The sequence below is a fragment of the Gopherus evgoodei genome, chromosome 7 (genome assembly GCF_007399415.2).
Source record: "Gopherus evgoodei ecotype Sinaloan lineage chromosome 7, rGopEvg1_v1.p, whole genome shotgun sequence".
Taxonomy (NCBI): Eukaryota; Metazoa; Chordata; order Testudines; family Testudinidae; genus Gopherus; species Gopherus evgoodei.
Genome location: NC_044328.1, coordinates 87,263,693 through 87,284,037, shown reverse-complemented (window position 1 = coordinate 87,284,037; position 20,345 = coordinate 87,263,693). Strand labels below are relative to the sequence as shown.

General features: G+C 41.9%; 1 protein-coding gene across 1 annotated transcript in view; it reads left to right on the top strand.

Annotated features, from left to right (window-relative positions):
- Nucleotides 1–20,345, top strand: part of LOC115654695 (musculoskeletal embryonic nuclear protein 1-like) — a 97,588-nt gene that overhangs the window by 58,466 nt on the left and 18,777 nt on the right. The window contains exons 4-6 of the mRNA XM_030569364.1: nucleotides 2,350–2,471; nucleotides 17,605–17,717; nucleotides 20,143–20,220. Of these exons, the coding sequence (XP_030425224.1) occupies nucleotides 2,350–2,471; nucleotides 17,605–17,717; nucleotides 20,143–20,220 (313 nt within the window). The remainder of the gene's footprint in view (nucleotides 1–2,349; nucleotides 2,472–17,604; nucleotides 17,718–20,142; nucleotides 20,221–20,345) is intronic.

The following is a 20,345-nucleotide window of genomic DNA, read 5'->3' as shown; positions in this document are numbered from 1 at the left end:
CATGGGCACACCATCCACATGGAAGCAAGAATCCCAGGTAGCAGTGCAAAGAGTTACCATCAAGACACTTGACTGGCTTCAAGTATTCATGTTAAAAATTTTCAACCCAATGTGGCCTTTAAAAGAACAGTTTAATGTCATGTCACTGGTAGCACCTGAGCTATTACCTTGTTCAGCCAAGAGTGATTAGCAAATGAAATACATTGACTTACAAGATGTTCTGGTAACATTTGGGTGAAGATATAACTCGTGATTCACTTAAATTCGGTAATAATCACTTTAGCTTTTGGTGTATGCCATACAGCCAAAAGTTTTTTTAAAAACAACTTAACAGTAGAGTAGCAACTATATAACTGTTGAAATAGTGTATACATATATTAAAAAGAGAAGGGGTTTTAGACAGTCTTTTTCTGAAGATACGTACAATTACAATATTCAGAATGGCTATATACTGTACAGTAACTCCTCACTTAACGTTGTAGTTATGTTCCTGAAAAATGCGACTTTAAGCAAAACGATGTTAAACTAATCCAATTTCCCCATAAGAATTAATGTAAATGGGGGGGATATAGGTTCCAGGAAAAATTTTTTTCACCAGACCAAAAAAGCACGCATGCACGCACTAACTACATTTTGAACATTTTAATACTGTTCACAGCTATGATGATTGTGAAGCTTGGTTGAGGTGGCAAAGTTAAATGGTGGAAGAGGGTGGGATATTTCCCAGGGAATGCCTTGCTCCTAAATCAGTGGTTCTCAAACTTTTGTACTAGTGACCACTTTCACATAGCAAGCCTTTAAGTGTGACACCACCCCCATATAAATTAAAAATACTTTTTAATATATTTAACCATTATAAATGCTGGAGACAAAGCAGGGTTTCGGGAGGAGGCTGACAGCTCGCACCCACCCCCATGTAATAACCTTGTGACCCCCTGAGGGGTCCTGACCCCAGTTTGAGAACCCTTGTGCTAAATGATGAACTAGCACTCTGCTGAGCCCTCAAGGGTTAACAGGTTGTTAATATAGCCTCTACAAGGCAGCAGGAATGGAGGGGAGGGGAGATAGCATAGCAGACAGATACACACGTTGTGTGTGGGAGAGAGAGAGAGAAATGCACACTGCCCCTTTAAATAAGCTGATCCACTCTTAAGTGCATTGTCTTTTTAAGTGGATCAGGAAGTTGAGACAGCAGCTGCTGCCCCAGGCTTTCTCTGTCTCTTTCAGTCTGTGTCCCCACCCTGCTCTATATGGAGAAGGGGTAAGTGTGATGTAGGAGCAGGGGGGAGGAGGACACCTTCATATTAGCCCCCACCCCTTACACAGCAAGCAGGAGGCTTGGGGAGCAGTTCCAAGACAGAGGGCAGGAGCAGCACATGGCCGTGGGGGGAGGGACAGCTGCAATTGCTAGCCTGATGGCAGCTGCTGCACAGGGAGCTTAGCGGAGCAGGGAGCTGATATGGGGGCTGCCGGTCCACCCTGGTTCCAAGTCTTCACCAGCTAGCTGCAACAGGCTGCTCTTCCTGCAAGCAGTGGACAAAGCAGGCGGCTGCCAAATGACATTAGAAGGGAGCATTGCACAACTTTAAATGAGCACGTTCCCTATAGCAAGGTAACAACGAAACAACCTTAACCGGGACAACTTTAAGTGAGGAGTTACTGTAATTGACTTGGTGGAATTAAATCAGTCAAGTCTAACATTTGGTAGAATTACTTTAAATTTGTATTCTATAGTTATTACACCATACATATATTGTATTAGCACCGGGCTGTTCATAGCTGGGTCTACAAGCATTACTTTTTCGTAGAAAAACTGATAGCTTCAGCATCTCACATATGTAAGAGCTGTGCCTTCCTATAACATCCACATGCAATGAGTCAGTATTTTCCGTGATTGGAATGAGTGTGATTTTTTCACTCAGAGCTGTTTTCCAAGCAATATAAGAAACAAGGTGTTTTTAAACTAAAATTTTGTTCTCAGGCTCCACTTAAATGAAGTCTTTCCAAATAGTGAAATGAGAGTGGAAGATGAAGTTGATTTTAACTTGAGGGCATAAAATGCAAATTGGAGTTTATACACAAAAATACATGGAATTTCATTTGACATTTAACTGGAACGACAAACACTAAGTAGTGCAGCAGTTCTAAAACTGTTTAAAATCTCAGATAAGAAACAGAGGCAAATAAGTAACTGTTGAAGTTTTTTAAATCTCATAGTGATGCTGGCCTTTCAGAGAGGCAAGCAAATTTACCCTTCATCAGTTGCAGCAATATGATGCCCCCTAACTCCAAGAGAAAAACCCCCATGCTCATTGTTTTTTCTCATCTGTTCTTTCTCCCTCCTTCCAGGTACCTTATAAACTTCTTGCTGGATGCAACCTTAGGGATGCTGCTAATCTATGCTGGTGTGCGCATAGTCAGCAGCATTGTGGAATGGCAGCAGTGGGAGTCCCTTCGCTTTGGTGAATATGGTAAATATTTCTATTCTTGCAACTAAATGAATTGGAGAGAAGAGCATTGCAGTGACACTGCACTTTTAAAGATGGTCATTATTACATAAATGGTTGTGGAATAGTCCATTCTAACACTTGACTTGCATCTGTTGGGTGCAGACCTGGTAGAAGACACTGGACACTGGATGAATAGTTTTCTTTTTCCTGAGTGACCAAGGAAGGGGCTACCCCAGAGCAGTCAGGAAGGTGCTAGAAGCAATTAAGTCAGACTCCATAAGACACCTGGAACCAATTAAGAACAGATTAGAAACAATCAAAGGAAACAGGCTAATCAGATCACCTGAAGCCTGATTAGAACCGTCTGGGACTAGTTTAAAAAGAAGCCCCTTCAGAGAGGCCAGCTGCTAGGAACTGGGAGTAGGAAGGTGTGTGGTGGGAAGACTGGAAGAAAGAAGGTGCACAATAAAAGACCCGGGAGAACAAGCAAGATCAGGTACCAAGGAGGGTGCTAGGAGAGGCCATTTGGGGAAGTAGCCCAGGGAAGGGCTATAGCCCTGTAGTATAGGAATACTACCTGTTTCTGCTGCCAATTAGGATCCCTGGGCTGGAACCAGAAGAAGAGGGCAGGCCTGGGTTCCCCTCCCCCCCCTCATACACACACACTCCCTTGAGAAGAACTAAAGAGGGTTCTTAACCAAGAAGAGGGTTGACTGGCTGATGATGAAGGTGACTCAGTAAGCTGTAACCCAGGCAACAGAGGCTCACTGTGCGGCCCGCAGCGGGATTCAAAAGGCTCTGAGCTGCCCTCACCGGCGGGGAGCTCAGAGCTCTTTAAATCTCAGCCGCGGCCGGGATTCATAGGGCTCTGAGCTGCCCGCAGCGGCGGGGAGTTCAGAGCCCTTTAAATCTCAGCCACAGCCAGGATTCAAAAGGCTCTGGGCTGCCCGCAGTGATGGGGAGCCCAGAGCTCTTTAAATCTCAGCCACGACCCGGATTCAAAAGGCTCTGAGGTGCCCGCAGTGAGGGGGAGCTCAGAGCTCTTTAAATCTCAGACGCGGCAGGGATTCAAAAGGCTCTGGGCTGCCTGCAGCCACGGGGAGTCCAGAGCCCTTTAAATCCCAGCCGCGGCCGCAGTTCAGAAGGCTCTGAGCTCCCCCTCACTGTGGGCAGCCGCGAGCTCAGAGTTCTTTAAATATCAGCAGGATTCAAAGGGCTCTGGGCTGCCCGCAGCTGCAGAGAGCCCAGAGCCCTTTAAATCTCAGCTGCCAAGGCCGGTTTTAGGCCAATTCAACCAATTCCCCTAAATCAGCCCACCCCTAAGAGGGCCACATGCCCAAGCCCCAGTACGGTGTACCGGCAAAAGCCAGTGTGCTGTAGCGGGGTGGCCCAGCTTCCCTAGGGGGCAATTTAAAAGGCCTGTGGCTCCCAGGCCCTTTAAATTGCCACCAGAGCACCACTGCTGGAGCCCTGGGGTAGGGCTGTGGGGCTCTGGGGGTTATTTAAAAAGTCCAGGGTTCCCATCGCTTCTACTGCCCCGGCCCTTTAAATAGCCACCGGAGCCCCACCACTTCTCCAGGGTTCCCGTGGCTATTTAAAGGGCTGGAGCGGTAGAAGAAGGGGAACCCCAGGCCCTTTAAATACCCCCAGAGCCCTGGGGTAGCGGGGGGCTCTGGGGGTTATTTAAAGGGCCGGGGCTCCAGCTGCCTCTGCCACCCCGGTCCTTAAATAGTCGCTGAAGCCACATCGCTTCCCCAGGGCTCCCTCGGCTATTTACAGGGCTGGGGCGGTAGAAGCAGGGGAGCCGCAGGCTCTTTAAATAGCCCCCAGAGCCCAGAGGTAGCGGCGGGGGTGGGGTTGTCTCCAGATGCCTTTGCTGCCCTGGTCCTTTAAATAGCCCCTGGAGCCCTACCACTTCCCCAGGGCTCCTGCAGCTATTTACAGGGCTGGGGCAGTGGAAGCAGGGGAGCCCCAGGCCCTTTAAATAGCCCCTGAGCCACGGGCTGCTACTGCTACCCTGGTGGGGGAGGCAGGAGGAGGGGGCAGTCACCATACAGGATGGGCTGTACCCCCTGTACCTGCACCAGTTGCCCATAGCCACTCCCTGCCTGCACCAGTTCCTGTCTGCAGCCAGCCCTGCACCCACTGCCCACAGCCAGCCTGTCTCCAGCTAGCCCCTCACCCCCTGCCTTTCCTTCAGCCCTGCACCAACCCCTGTCTCCAGCCAGCCCTGCACCCCCTTCCCTGTCTCCAGCGAACCCCTGCCGCACCCCCCTGCCTGAAGTCAGCCAGTCCTGCACTCCTTTGTCTCCAGCCCTGCCAACCCATGCCACAACCCCCCTGTGGCCCTGCCTGAAGCCAGCCAGCCCATCCCACATGCCATTTCCAGCCTGCTCCACACGCCTTGCCCAGCCTGCAGCCAGACCCTACCTCCAGCCACCTCCCCTCCACCTCCAGCCAGCCCCATGTCCACTGGTGCCCTGTAGTTCCCAGGGAAGTAACCCTGCACACCTGCTTCAATGAGGTGGGCAGGGAGCAGCTGGGACCCACATGTGCACCCTAGCACACCCTCAGGGAGTGGCAGAGCTCATTTCTAGTTCAGACACATCTTTTTAAAAAAGAACTTTAGGTAGGGTTAACATACATCTGTACTTTCCCGGACATGTCAGGCTTTTTGGATCTTAAATCGCCATCCAGGAGGAAAATACGGACGTATGATAACCCTACTGGTACAAAAAATACATACTGTGGAAGAACTTTTTATAGGGAACCAGTTACTAAGAAATGAAAGGCTTTTTTTTTTACATTTTTTTTTTCTTTCAGTCATCCCTGCTGGGGCCCCGCCGAAAATGTTCAAGTTGGGCCCCGCATTTCCTAAAGCCGGCCCTGCCAGCTGCGGAGGGGATTCAAAGGCTCTGGGCTCCTCACAGCCTTGGGGAGCCCAGAACCCTTTAAATCTCAGCCGTGGCCGGGATTCAAAGGGCTCAGGGCTCCCCGTAGAGATTCCCAGCCGTGGCTGAGATTTAAAGGGATCAGGGCTCCCCGCCGCCATGGGCAGCCCCGAGCCCTTTGAATCCCGGTGGCGGCTCCAGCGGATGCGCTGGGGCTGGGATTTAAAGGGCTCGGGCTCCCCTCAGCAGCAGGAGCTCTAGGCCCTTTAAATCCCTGCCCCAGCCCCACAAAGCTGGGTTCCAGCAGCCGCCGGAGCCCCGGGCCCTTTAATTTGACCCTGAGGACTCCCAGCCAGCTCTTCAGCTGGGAGCCCCTGGTTGATTTAAAATCAAGTATCACCTCCCCACCCCCAACCTTCCTTTTTGGCCCATAGCTGTTTTGGTGGGGCGGCACTGGGAAAGGAGGGTTTGTTTCTGCAGGGCTGGGCGGAGTGTTTCCGCTGGGCCGGGGGGGGAGGTGGGCGAGTGTTTCCGTGGGGCCAGGGGGGTTCGGCCCTCAGCTGTTTTCTTTGGAGTAATGTGGCCTCGCTGCTTTACGAGTTCTGTAGGCCAGCTGTAATCCTTGCCTCTAGGAGGGGAGAGAGGCTACACGGAGGGTCACAGGAAATCTCTGAGGCAAACACTAATCACCTAGAAGTACAGAACGCCCTGAGGCAAAGCCAGTGCTCTGCCACAATCCCTTTGCAGTTTTTTAATTGGCTGCTATACCTTGGGTATTATATAGGAGCACCTAATAAACAACTTTTTCCTTATATTTAAAAAAACCTTAAAACTCAGTTAGCATGGCATACGATACAAATGGAAGCCTGTCTGCAAGGTATTATCCTTTTTGTAAAATATAAAAAAAACTTACTAGACAAAAAAAAATAGCGAATCTTCTTCCAAAATATTCAGCGCAATTTTAATTTTAAAGATCATTTTGTATAGGTTGCAGTCAAAGACCATTTAAATTGAAGCTTTAACTTAACTAAGCCACTCACATTTAAAGATAAGATTGGGAATCTTCTAGCCAAGTTTCAGAGCTAACACTCAGTACAGGTACTTTACAAACAATGTAGAAATGAACAATATATGGTTGAATACTTAATTTTTAAAATTAAATTTTCTTTTGTTAATACAGAATAACAACTTTTGGAAAAGTACTGTAACTAGCAGTTGACTACATATGATTTTTTTAAAAAAGGTAATTAATGAAAAAGCACACAAAAAATTAAATGACCTTGTGAAATACAAGTATCAGATGACTTGTGAATTTTATGACTAATTCCAAACAAATAGTTTTCTAGTGGTAAATCCTAACATCAGATGTTTATAATGGAAGTGCTGCCAAGCTCACAGTAAAGTGGAACAACATAGTGCTTCTGCAATAAACCCATTCTTATATTAAGTGTTGATTTGTGTCCTTTAGGCTTCCTGTAATGGTGATTCCCTCTCTCAAGTCCCTAGATGCTTTGAATCATTGGTCTTAATTGACTTCTCAGTGCAGTTATACTTGAAATTTTATTACATATGGAGTATTTCTAGACACAACTATTTAGTACTAGAGAGAACTCGCAATTCACAGTTACATCTTCACACTGTAAATGATATCCTATTTTGCCTATTTTAAATTCTAGAAAGGTCCATTTTTTCTTGTTTTTTGGACATGCATATACTACATGGAAAATCTTCACAAAAGAGAACCTATGCCACTAAAATAAGCCTCACCTTAGGTTGTGATGGTGAAGGAAGGAAATTTTTTCTACCTAAGTACTTGTATCTAACTAGGGAAACCCAGCTCACCTCTGTAATCCCAGTGACATTACTGGGATTGTGTTGATGTAACAGAAATTAGAACTCCATCCTCCAAAGTTTAGTAGTAATCTTAGAATTTAACACCTTAAATCTCTAACAGCCAGCATTTCTTGTTTATGAATATTACCAGAAATTAGTCAATATATTGATATACATGGGTAGTTGTCTCTCCATTCATACACCCACTTTTCAGGTATGCACATCCCTAAACTAGCTCCATACTTTCTATTAAAACAAGAATACCTAATTGAGTTGTAGTTGTTAGGCGTCTGATTTTTGTCAGAAACATCTTAGCTCTATTGTACTTTCCACCTTAAGTTTTAACTGAAATGCTTTTATGTCCTAGAAGAATACACTCCATGATGAATTTATGTATCTGCTGGCAAAATAAACAACTTAGCTGTCACCTAGACCTGAGTAAGATCAAAAGTTTGTCTCTTCGGTTGAGCTCATGGCCTAAGTCAAAGCCTTTCTGCCCACGTAGTCACTGATAACTATAGTCTCTCTTAAGGGGACACAATCAACTTAATTTTCAAACTGAAATACCATTGTTGGCCTACTAGTGTTACAAATAACTAAGCTTACCACAGCTCAAAGAATTAGAGAGAGAGAGAGAGAAATCTCTCTCTATTTTCTGCCTTTAATAGTACTTGCTGTATATTCATTGTCACTATTTTCCCTTGTGTAGTCAGTCAGTTTCCCCTGTTTCAAAAAGACTTTTTTTAAAACAGGAAACTGTTATTCAAAACCATAAAAGTTGGTGGGCAGAGTTCCTGAAACTACTTTTAACTCATTTCGTAAATTCTGTACATTTCAAGTTGACATATCCCTTTTAAAAACAATTTTTACTTCATCATTTTTTGGCATCTATAACCATGTTCCTCAGATCAGGATAACTAACGAATGATCATTTTTATCTGTCCCATTGTGGAACCAGGACCGTTTCAGTATTTCTCCTCAATAACATCATCATTCACATTTAATTTATGAAAAATAAGAATGCTTCTCATTAAATTCATTTATCAGGCAGTTCATCTCCAGCTGGATTCCTATAACTGATGCCTGCAATAATCCGATTATCTTTTAGTTCATGTAGCTCTTAAAAAAGTTTCTGATGACTTCGTGTTTAAGCTTTTGCATCTTTTTATTCATGTCCATTTCATCTGTTTTCTTGCTCTGTGATTCCTAATGTTGCAAGTTGACACACTTTTTTTCCAGAAAAAGTTTTTTGTCTTTTGTACTAAGCTATCATAAGTGCCATTACAAAAAAAATTTACTGTAAACTATTTCTGTTGATATAGTGGAAACATTTTGTATGTAGTTAACTAGTTGTTACAACTGAAAAATTATTATTTTTGTGCAAATAAGATTTGATTCCTTTAATTCAGCCAGTCATTGTACGCTTGGATACTTTTGTCCATAATGAAGGTAGAGTGATGTTCCCACCGAACATTCTGGTGACATTTTAGAAAATGTTTTTAGTCTTAATGAGAAAATATTTGGTCTGCGATTTGTGCTCTTAGGTTTTCTTTTCTTTCACATTATCTAAAAAGGGTAAATAACTTGTTTGTTTAAAAAAAAACTGATTACATAACTATGAACTAAACTGTACTCAATTGTTAGTGTCATGTATTTTTAATGTTCAAAGGTAAATTTAAGAAATTTGAACGTATATTTTCTACACACAATCTGTTGGGGGTCTCAGATCTGCCTACTAAAAATCCTCTAAGGGAGACCTAGAACTGTGAGCAAGAACCTCAATATTTTACTGAAAGATTTCTCTGGAGGTAGGCAAAGGAACTTCTTTCTTCTGAAGAGGATGTTTTCATCTTAATTACAACAAGGAGTCTGGTGGCACCTTAAATGCTAACATTTATTTGGGCATAAGCTTTCTGAAGAAGTGAGGTTTTTTAACCCACGAAAGTTTATGCCCAAATAAATCTGTTGGTCTTGAAGATGCCACCGGACTCCCTGTTGTTTTTGTGGATACAGACTAACATGACTATCCGCTGATACTTGACTTCATCTTGATTGCAAGTATAAATAAAAACCAGGGCTCTCTTCTCTGCCTGAACTGACCAATGACACTGTCCTGTGCTGTTTGGTTATATAGTTTCTAGAAATACATTCTCATGATAGTTCTTGCTATGAGATCATCTCCCTTCTTAGCCGTATTACTTATTCTCTAGTGATTCATTACTTAAGATGTTGTCCAGCAGAAATAGCACTCCTACTGCTTGTATTGAGAGTCTATCTTTATATGAAAGATAGTTTTAAGATATAAATGCCTCCAGGAAAGGACTGATAACAGAATTTTTATGTTCAGAAGTGGCTACTGTTTATGCAGCAGATTAGATGTGTGTGGCGCTTTATAAGTAAAACTGCGTGACTATACCCCAAGAATAGTTATTCATTGTAGTTTTTCAATCTTAACATTATCTTTGTGTTTTCAAGTACAACAAGTTAGAAGTCAAGCTTTTAATATTTAGAATTCATGTGAACATAAGAACGCGGGAGAAACAGCTGAAATTCACACTAGAGTGACCAGATGTCCCGATAAAATCGGGATCGTTCTGATAGTCAGTCATTTGTCCTGCGTCCTGATGGATGTATAGTTGGGACGCCATTTGTCCCAATATACTGGCTCAGGGGGTGTTTTTTGCGCTTTGGCAGCACTCCAGCTCGGCTTTTTTTTTTTTCCTTTTGCTTCAGTGGCGCTCCGGACCTGCCCCCCCCATGCATCCCGATACTTTGTTCATGTAATCTGGCCACCCTAATTCACACTGGCAAGAACCTATTCTGTATCTCAAATACAGAAACATTCTCCCCATCTTTGTGATGTTATACTTCTTAAGTTGCTCTGAATAGACAACAGGTGTCTAGAACAACTTAGTAAAAATGACCATGTTTCTAACTTAAATCTTGCTCTGTTGTCTCTGCTTGCTTTAACTTCTTAGCCTGCAAAGCACTCCAGTGCGTCCAGTAAATCAAACTATAATTTGATTTACTGTAGCTATAATTTTTGTTCACAGAATCATAGAATATCACGGTTGAAAAGGAGGTCATCTAGTCCAACCCCTGCTCCAAGCAGGGCCAATCACCAACTAAATCATCCCAGCCAGGGCTTCATCAAGCCTGACCTTAAAAACCTCTAAGGAAGGAGATTCCACCAGTTCCCTAGGTCACCCATTCCACCAGCCTCCTAGTGAAAATATTTTTCCTAATACCCAACCTAAACCTCCCCCACTGCAACTTGAGACCATTACTCCTTGTTCTGTCATCTGCTACCACTGAGAACAGTCTAGATCCATCCTCTTTGGAACTGCCTTTCAGGTAGTTGAAAGCAGCTATCAAATCCCCCCTCATTCTTCTCTTCTGCAGACTAAACAATCCCAGTTCCCTCAGCCTCTCCTCATATGTCATGTGCTTCAGCCCCCTGATTATTTTTGTTGCCCTTAGCTAGACTCTCTCCAATTTGTCCACATCCGTTCTGTAGTGTGGGGCCCAAAACTGGACACAGTACTCCAGATGAGGCCTCATCAATGCTGAATAGAGGGAAATGATCACATCCCACGATCTGCTGGCAGTGTTCCTACTTATACAGCCCAAAATGCTGTTAGCCTTCTTGGCAACAAGGGCACACTGTTGACTCTCATCCAGCTTCTCATCCACTATAACCCCTAGCTCCTTTTCTGCAGAACTGCTGCCTAGCCACTTGGTCCCTAGTCTGTAGCAGTGCATGGGATTCTTCTGTCCTAAGTGCAGGACTCTGCACTTCTTGTTGAACCCCATGAGATTTCTTTTGGCCCAATGCTCTTAATTTGTCTAGGTCCCTCTGTATCTTATCCCTACCCTCCAACATATCTATCATTCCTCCCAGTTTAGTGTCATCTGAAAACTTGCTGAGGATGTAGTCCACACCATCCTACAGATCATTAATGAAGATACTGAACAAAACTGACCTTTGGGACAGTCCGCTTGATACCAGCTGCTAACTGGACATGGAGCCATTGATCAATACCCATTGAGCCTGACGTTCTAGCCAGTTTTCTATCCACCTTATAGTCCATTCATCCAGCCCATACTACTTTAACTTGCTGGCAAGAATACTGTGGGAGATCGTATCAAAAGCTTTGCTAAAGTCAAGGAATAGCACGTCCACTGCTTTCCCATCATCCACAGAGCCAGTTATCTCATCATAGAAGGCAATTAGGTTAGTCAGGCATGACTTGCCCTTGGTGAATCCATGCTGACTGTTCCTGATCACTTTCCTCTCCTCTAAGTGCTTCAGAATTTATTCCTTGAGGACCTGCTTCATGTTTTTTCCAGGGACTGAGGTGAGGCTGACCGGTCTGTAGTTCCCCGGATCTTCCTTCTTCCCTCTTTTAAAGATGGGCACTACATTAGCCTTTTTCCAGTCATCCGGGACCTCCCCTATTCGCCATGAGTTTTCAAAGATAATGGCCAATGGCTCTGCAATCACATCGACTAACCTTTTTTAGCACCCTCGGATGCAGTGCATCCGGCCTCATGGACTTGTGCTCATACAGCTCTTCTAAATAATCCTGAACCACGTCTTTCTCCACAAAGGGCTGGTGACATCCTCCCCATGCTGTGCTGCCCAATGCAGTAGTTTGGGAGCTGACCTTGTTCAGGAAGACAGAGGCAATAAAAGCATTGAGTACATTAGCTTTTTCTACATCCTCTGTCACTAGGTTGCCTCCCTCATTCAGTAAGTTGCCCACACTTTCCTTGACTTTCTTCTTGTTGCTAACATACCTGAAGAAACCCTTCCTGTTACTCTTAACATCTCTTGCTAGCTGCAACTGCAAGTGTGATTTGGCCTTCCTGATTTCACTTCTGCAATATGTTTATACTCCTCTCTGGTCATTTGTCCAATCTTCCACATCTTGTAAGCTTCTTTTTTTGTTTAAGATCAGCAAGGATTTCACTGTTAAGCCAAGCTGGTTGCCTGATATATTTACTATTCTTTCTACGCATCGGGATGGTTTGTTCCTGCCACCTTAATAAGGATTCTTTAAAATAGAGCCAGCTCTCCGGGACTCCTTTCCCCCTCAAGTTATTCTCCCAGGGGATCCTGCCCATCAGTTCCCTGAGGGAGTCAAAGTCTGCTTTTCTGAAGTCCAGGGTCTGTATTTTGCTGCTCTCCTTTCTTGTGTCAGAATCCTGAACTCAACTATCTCATGGTCACTACCTCCCAGGTTCCCATCCACTGTTGCTTCCCCTACTAATTCTTCTCTGTTTGTGAACATCAGGTCAAGAAGACTCTGCCCCTAATTGGTTCTTCCAGCACTTACACCAGAAATTATCCCCTACACTTTCCAAAAACTTCCTGGATTGTCTGTGCACCGGTGTATTTCTCTCCCAGCAGATATCGGGGTGACTGAAGTCCTCCATAAGAACCAGGGCCTGTGATCCGGCAACTAACAGAAGTTACTAGAAGAAAGCCTCGCTACCTCATCCCCCTGGTCTGGTAGTCTATAGCAGACTCCTACCATGACATCACCCTTGTTCCTCTTACTTCTAAACTTAATCCAGAGACTCTCAGATATTTCTGCAGTTTCATACTGGAGCTCTGAGCAGTCCTACTGCTCTCTTACATACAATGCAATTCCTCCACCTTTTCTGTCTTGCCTGTCCTTCCTGAACAGTTTATATCCATCCACGACAGTACTCCAGTCATGTGATTTATCCCACCAAGTCTTTGTTATTCCAATCACATCATAATTGCTTGATGGTGTCAGGACTTCCAGTTCTCCCTGCTTGTTTCCCAGACTTCTTGCGTTTGTGTATAGGCACTTAAGATAACTCTCTGATCGTCCTGCTTTCTCAGTCTGAGGCAGAAGTCCTCCCCTCTTGCACTCTCCTGCTCATGCTTCCTCCTGGCATCCCACTTCCCCACTTAAATTAATCTAATCCTAACCTTATACATAAATACTGAATTTGCTTGTTTCTCGTTGCTCTTGAGATGTGTGACTTGGTAATACTGTGTTGCCAAATAGCAGTGAGATGCACTGCCAGAGATGAGTAGAAAATTTGCAATTAGTATGCTTTTGTTATTTTTCTCACTAGCCAGTGTTAATAACCCTTCATTTTCATAAGCATCAAATTAATTGTTTTAATGATTAAAAGGAAATGTGGCCCCATATCATATGGTAACCTTCTGCTCCTTCCCATGGCTGAGAATTCTACAAAGGCATAGTTATCTGCATCTGGAGGAGCCTTGCATTGTAAAGAGCCACACTTCTGGCTCAGTAAGTAGTGGTGGCATTGTTACTCAGATGTTATCAATTTAAACTATGTACCTATGATCAAAAAATCAGACACGTAGGAATGGAAGGGACCTCGATAGATCTAGTCAGTCCCCTGAACTCTAAGCAGGACTAAATAATAACTAGACCATTCCTGAGAGGTGTTTGTCTAACCTGTTCTTAAAATTATCCAAAACGAAGATTCCATATCTTTCCTAGATAATTTATGCCAGTGTTTACCAACCCTGACAGTTAGGAAGTTTTTCTTAATGTCCAATTTAAGCCTCCCTTGCTGCAATTTAAGCCCACTGATTCTTGTCCTATCCTCAGAGGTTAATGAACAGTTTTTCACCCTCCTCCTTGTAACAACCTTTTATGCACTGTACTTGAAACACAAAGATGTTAAGATTGAAAAACTTCTTTCCATATTTCAACCTCCGATCCTAATTCATTTTATATGTTAATATTAAACAGCCATCTATTTTGCTCATATACAGATATATTGTATGTCTAGGGCATGCCAAGTATCCTGCCTAGCACACTAGATGATATATAATCTTTATACAACTACAGTGAAAGTTAGGGCCAATGTGCAAAGACTAAGACTCTCTCTCCACATAACCCTCAAAACAAAATCTTCATTCACTCCATATATCTGCTCATCCCACTCCCCAGAAACTGCCTGCAGGGAACAGGTGGATATGACCTGATAATCAACAGAATTCACCACTAAAGGAAGCAGTTTACTCAGTGAGGGGACCCTTCCAGTTAAACCAAAGGATAGTGCGTTCATTTTAGTTGATCGCAAATGTTATTGCCAGGTGGGGAAGGGCAGATTTCCCACAGTCTCATAAATATACCTTGAACAGGAGGGGGGAAAGAACAAGAACCCTATGATACCCTACATTAAACAGCCTGGAGCCATCTGAAGCGTATCCTTGTGAATAGAGCCATTGCAAGAGCGGCTTGCCTTTGGCAGAGTCTGCAGCCACATCAATACCTCAGTCAAGATTACTCAAGGCCACTGATAAAAGAATGAGTATGAGCACTTTTATTTTAATTCATCAGCAGGAGACTCAACCAGGGAAACCGCAGTATCTGTGCTATACCTACATCTAAAAGCAGGTGAACAGAATCGAAAAATCGGAGGACTCAAAATATTGCCACAGCTGTGACACCACCTTCTCTAGAATCTTCACCAACAAGAGAACATTACCATAGGGTCCTCACACAGTAAGATTATCAATAAGAAGAGTGCCATCAGACTGCTATTTTTCTAGTTTAACACTGAACTGTATTTTATTTACCAGTCTAGGTATTAGAAGAAAGAACAAATCCTAGCTAACTCTGATGGCAATGCCATTATTCTGGTTTTCTCATCTAAATGGCACAAATGAAAGTGTTTTGTTCAGACAGTGTGGAAATATTACTATCTCTAAATGTACCAATTCATTTTTAGCCCTGAAGCCTCCAGAAATGAGAGTGTGATCATGATAAAATAGGTTTATGCTTTTCTCCTAGTCTACCTCAGAGCAGGTCAATTAATTATCTTAACTTGCATCTTTAAGGCTCTCTCTCTCGTGGGGAATGGGAAGAAAAGCTGATTTCTCTCCATTCTAGTTCAGTGTGGCTTCTGTGAGCTCTCATCCACCTTGATGGGTCACTAAATCTGATATGCAAAGTCATCTCTTGGATATATGAGCATTGTATTAGAATTGTTTTTTTTATACAAGTTGTTTCCTTGCTATTGATAAACTGTCATACTGTTCACAAATTCAGTTTTCTGTTTTCAAGCTTTCCCAAGAAAATGTTTTAGATGATGTTATTCAGTGTATGTATTAATCTATAATAATTAGTAGTAAATCTGTGGCTCTGCATTTTTTGGACAGTAGAATTTCTACTGGCTTCATAGCTTGTTTTACATAACTTCTTTACTTTTTACAGAATATTTAAATTCTGAGGGCCTGTAAGATTTTTAAGATCAAGATAAATTATATTGTCATAGAGGGTCCTGAAAAATGCTAAGAATTCTAGAGCTCCATACTTAGTGTGTTTTTTTTTAAACCACTTTTCTGGGTTGACTTTTAATTTGAGTTTTCTTTCCTCATCTTTGAAAATGTAGATACTCAAGAAAATTTTCTGGGTAACTTTCTAGAGGACATGTAGTAATATTTTTTTTTTTAATGAAATGCATAATTTTAAAACTATTTCTGTAATAAAAGTGAAAGATAGCTTTGGATATTGTCTGTCAAAACTGAGTCAGATTTAATTTATTAAATGGCAGCAAGGTTTTAAAATTCTACCTCTCATCTGTCCCTAAATAGTTGCATTTCCTAACTGTGACATCAGATTTGATAGAATGACATTTGCCAGCACTTCTGTTTACCACTAGTAGATTTTTATTATTTCTGTTAACTATAACCAAAGTGTTGTGTACTCTGAGGTACAATAGTATCAAATCCCATGGTGTGGAATCAGAGTATATGGGATCCTGATTTCAATTGCTGTAGCTTTCAAAATTTAGGGACCCCAGAATGGATTTTTAAGCCTGAATAGCAACTCTGTGGCTCAGGCTATAATTTTGTTTTTTTCATAAGTTACGTAATGAAGGAAAAATTAGAAAATACTAATAAAAGAAAAGTTTGCAAGTCTGGGAATTCACTGTTAATTTCATTCTTAACTCAAACCCCACATCTGTGGAAAATTCATAGTTACATGGCAGACCAGGAAACATGATCTGTTGGCTGAGGAACCGTCACACAGTTTTCACACTTTCGGACATTGGGTCTGTATAATTTAAGCCTTTAAAACAGTATATTCAAATTGTAGCACTCTAGGAACATCTCCTGGTGAAATTTTTCTGGGAAAAGCTGGGCTAGTCTGAAAAATCAGTTTCTACCTGCTGTGGAATTTCAAGAGGAGAGTGTAAAACTCAAGACTATTTGCTGTACATCTTTCAGTAGCTTTCCGGGAAAGGACGTAGCCATGGTCGACTGTGCATTACAGCTGTATAAAGGCATTTGAATTTCCATTGCACTTTATTTACAGATTTAAATATTAAGCGATATTTGAAGAGGTTCTAAAAGTTGTTTGTTGAAAGTGAATGGTGAAATCTGTAGAAAAACTTTTGTTTTAAATTAAGTGTTAGGAAAGCATGCCTGAGCTGTCAAATTTTGGTGATATTGTGATGCTGGTTAAAATTCAGCTGAATGTTTTGTCAGGCACTCCACTCTTATCTCAGCTGCAACCAGGTATGTTCAGTTATGCTGTAGTTATAACAGGATATATACGTTTTCTGTTGGAATATTTGTATGACAGTTCTAATTCCAGAGCAATCGGTATTTTGCTTGGTATTCATTGTACAGCACCTTGCCTGGGGTATAGCAAAATTACTTAGGTTTTTATGATTTACATGTGATACTTCTTTAATCAGTGCAATGAAGATATATCCTGATTAGCTTGCAGGAAGCTCTGAACAAAATTAAGTTTTTGAAGGTTACTCATTCTCTTGTAATCTGTTGCCGTTCTTGCCATAACTACCATCAGTCATTCATGGTTGCTGACATTTATATAAGATACCTATATATACAGGATGGCAAAAGCACAAATGCAGGAATATTCTATTTTCTTTTAAAAGGTTATCTATGCTACAGCAAGATACACTGCAGCAGCCAAGTATTGTGTAAGTTTTCTGCCTTTAGAAAACATAATTATTTGCCAAAGTGGGAAATAATTTATAGCAACTGGCTTTATGGAAAGGTAAATATCTTGTGAGATGTAAGCTAATTCTGTGCTTTATCTGCTGAGTTCGATAATGTATACTAAAGCAAACTGTAACAAGGTGCTCCCTAACTAAACAAAAGGTGCTCTTTTGAGTTTTCTAAAGTAAAGCACAAAAATTTGGACTGCTCAGGGAAGGCAACTTCATCCAAGAAAAGGGATATCAATGAATGTTGTTGCTATTCAGAAATATCATCAGACTACTTTTAGATGGCAACCACTTATCAAATATTTGTTTTACTTTGGTTTACCAAGTTTTTCTCCCTTGTCTAATTTTGCTTTTGTTTTTCTTAAACATATGTTAAGTCAAGTGATAGTGGGCTAAATTGGTGTATTAAACTTTTGCTTTTTTTGTAGGTGACCCTCTGCAGTGCAGTGCTTGGGTGGGACAGTGTGCACTGTACATAGTGATCATGATGTTTGAGAAAACCATCATCATTATAGTCCTCCTAATACCTCAATGGAAAGAGGTTTGAGTCTTTATACAATTTTTATAGTTAAATGAATTGCAGATTGATGCCAGAAAGTGATAAGCTACTAATTCTACTTAATCCAAAAAGACTAAGGCTATCATGCAAGCTATGTAAAGGTCCACAGTTGGTGCTACTTAACTGTTGCCTATGGTAATGGAGCATCCTGATACCACTAATTGGATTTCACTGGTGATAATGCCACCATTCTATTTTGCATTTAGTAGGTTTTGCATCGTGTACAATATAAGATCACATGCTCACCTGAGGTATCATAGAATAACAGGGTTGGAAGGGACCTCAGGAGGTCATCTAGTCCAACCCCCTGCTCAAAGCAGGACCAATCCCCAACTAAATCATCCCAGCCAGGGCTTTGTCAAGCCTGACTTTAAAAACTCCTAAGGAGGGAGGTGGTGGAACCTCTTTAGATAATCCATTCCAATGCTTCACCACCCTCCTAGTGGAAAAAGTTTTTCCTAATATCCAACCTAAACCTCCCCCACTGCAACTTGAGACCATTGCTCCTTGTTCTGTCATCTGTCACCACTGAGAACAGTCTAGATCCATCCTCTTTGGAACCGCCTTTCAGGTAGTTGAAAGCAGCTATCAAATCTCCCTCATTCTTCTCTTCTGCAGACTAAATAATCCCAGTTCCCTCAGCCTCAAGTCATATGCTCCGGCCCCCAATAATTTTTGTTGCCCTCCGCTGGACTCTTTTTCCAATTTTTCCACATCCCTCTTGTAGTGTTTCTCCCATAACTGGACATGGTACTCCAGATGAGGCCTCACCGATGTCGAATAGAGGGGAATGATCACATCTCTCAATCTGCTGGCAGTGCTATCTAAAAGGAGACTGAGTGCATCAGCCTTTCCTTTAGTTAAATTACAGCTCTAACTTTAAACCTGATGTGTATTCTTTTCCATAGTTTTAGAGCATAATAGAACATTGTTACATTTTTTGTAGTAAAACCTTAGTAATTCACACTGCAATAAAGGAATCATTGCTGAGTTACTAAAAAAATAGCCAATAAGCAAACAAAAGTCAGTTACTGCAGCACAAAGTGTATTTTGAGCCTTTATACAGGTACAGTATAGCTTAGCTCCAATATATGCTAATACTATTAGTTACACTAATAAGTTTATGGTAGCATGTTCAGTAAGCATAATGAAGTTGCAGTAATGAGGAATGACTCACAGGCTGAGATCTGTATGAAAGATCATAACATTGTAAGTGACCTGATTTATAATCTAAGCATGATAATACTTACCTGGAGCAGCAAAAGTCACCATAGTGTATTGTAATTCACCTTTATAGTGTCTTTGTTTTATAAAATATTTGAAAACTTCTGCATCCCATGTCCAGATATTTAACTTTTTAAAACTGCAGCATATGTTTGTAAGTGATTTCCAAGATATTGGTTCTTCCAGTCAAAGCTTTCTGGAAAGAGGGTTGAGTGGATATTTGAATGTAGCCTATGCTTTGTTTTGCTTGGTCAAAGCTCTTTTATGGCCATGGTTAGTTCAACTGCAGGAAGCACATACATCATCTTGGACATGTCTCTAATAGAAACTTTCATCTCAGTGTAGAATCAAGTGGGAACAACAAGTCCACACGCTTTTAAAGGGATAATTTATAGTTTTGTCTATAATTGATAAAGCATTTTATATAACTGAACTGTGAAATAAAGTGCCATGTAGGTACCAGGTGGATTGTCTGGTTTAGTACATCATACACAATTTAACGTTCAAGATGATTACTCACAGCAGTTAGACCTGAATAACTGCTGTTAGGTGTTCTAGACTAAGGGTTCTCAAACTGGGGATTGGGACCCCTCAGGGGGTTGCGAGGTTATTTCATGGGGGGTTGAAAGCTGTCAGCCTCCACCCCAAACCCCGCTTCACCTCCAGCATTCATAATAGTGTTAAATATTAAAAAAGTGTTTTTAATTTATAAGGGGACGGTCATACTCAGAGGCTTCCTGTGTGAATGGGGTCACCAGTACAAAAGTTTGAGAACCACTGTTCTATACCATCCCTGTAGAATAAAACAGGATTTTTTTACACTATATTTTATAGTATTCTGACCAGTTTATTTAAATCTCCAAGTGATGGAGTGTCAGACATTTTCTTTGGGAATATAAGGTGATTAATTTATCAAGTAGTATCTGGTTGCTTCACCTACTCACAAGTCATCACATTCCTTCTGTAATCACAAATTAGTGGGATGGCAGATTGCTTTCAGTCAGCACCACTTGTTTATTAAATGCAATTTATAAACCTTCCGTAACAAAATTATATTCCTTTCCTGTGAAACTGTCCTTTCTAATTCATCTGGCTACCAGCCTAATACTTTCTATAACACTTTCCAACCCAACTGCATACACATACTGTTGTAGTCTGAATTTTGATCTTTTTCTTTTCACAGGTAGCTTTATTGAATCCTATAGAGAACCCCCAGTTGGAGCTGGCTATCGTCATGCTGATAGTTCCCTTCTTTGTTAACGTTAGTACAACTGTATGCTTTTCAAAGATGGTTAACTTGTGTTTCTCTCCCCCCACCCATCCCCTTCTCCATCTGTTAAAATTAATCTGTACCGCACAATGTGCCTTGGTGATATCTTAGTGTTA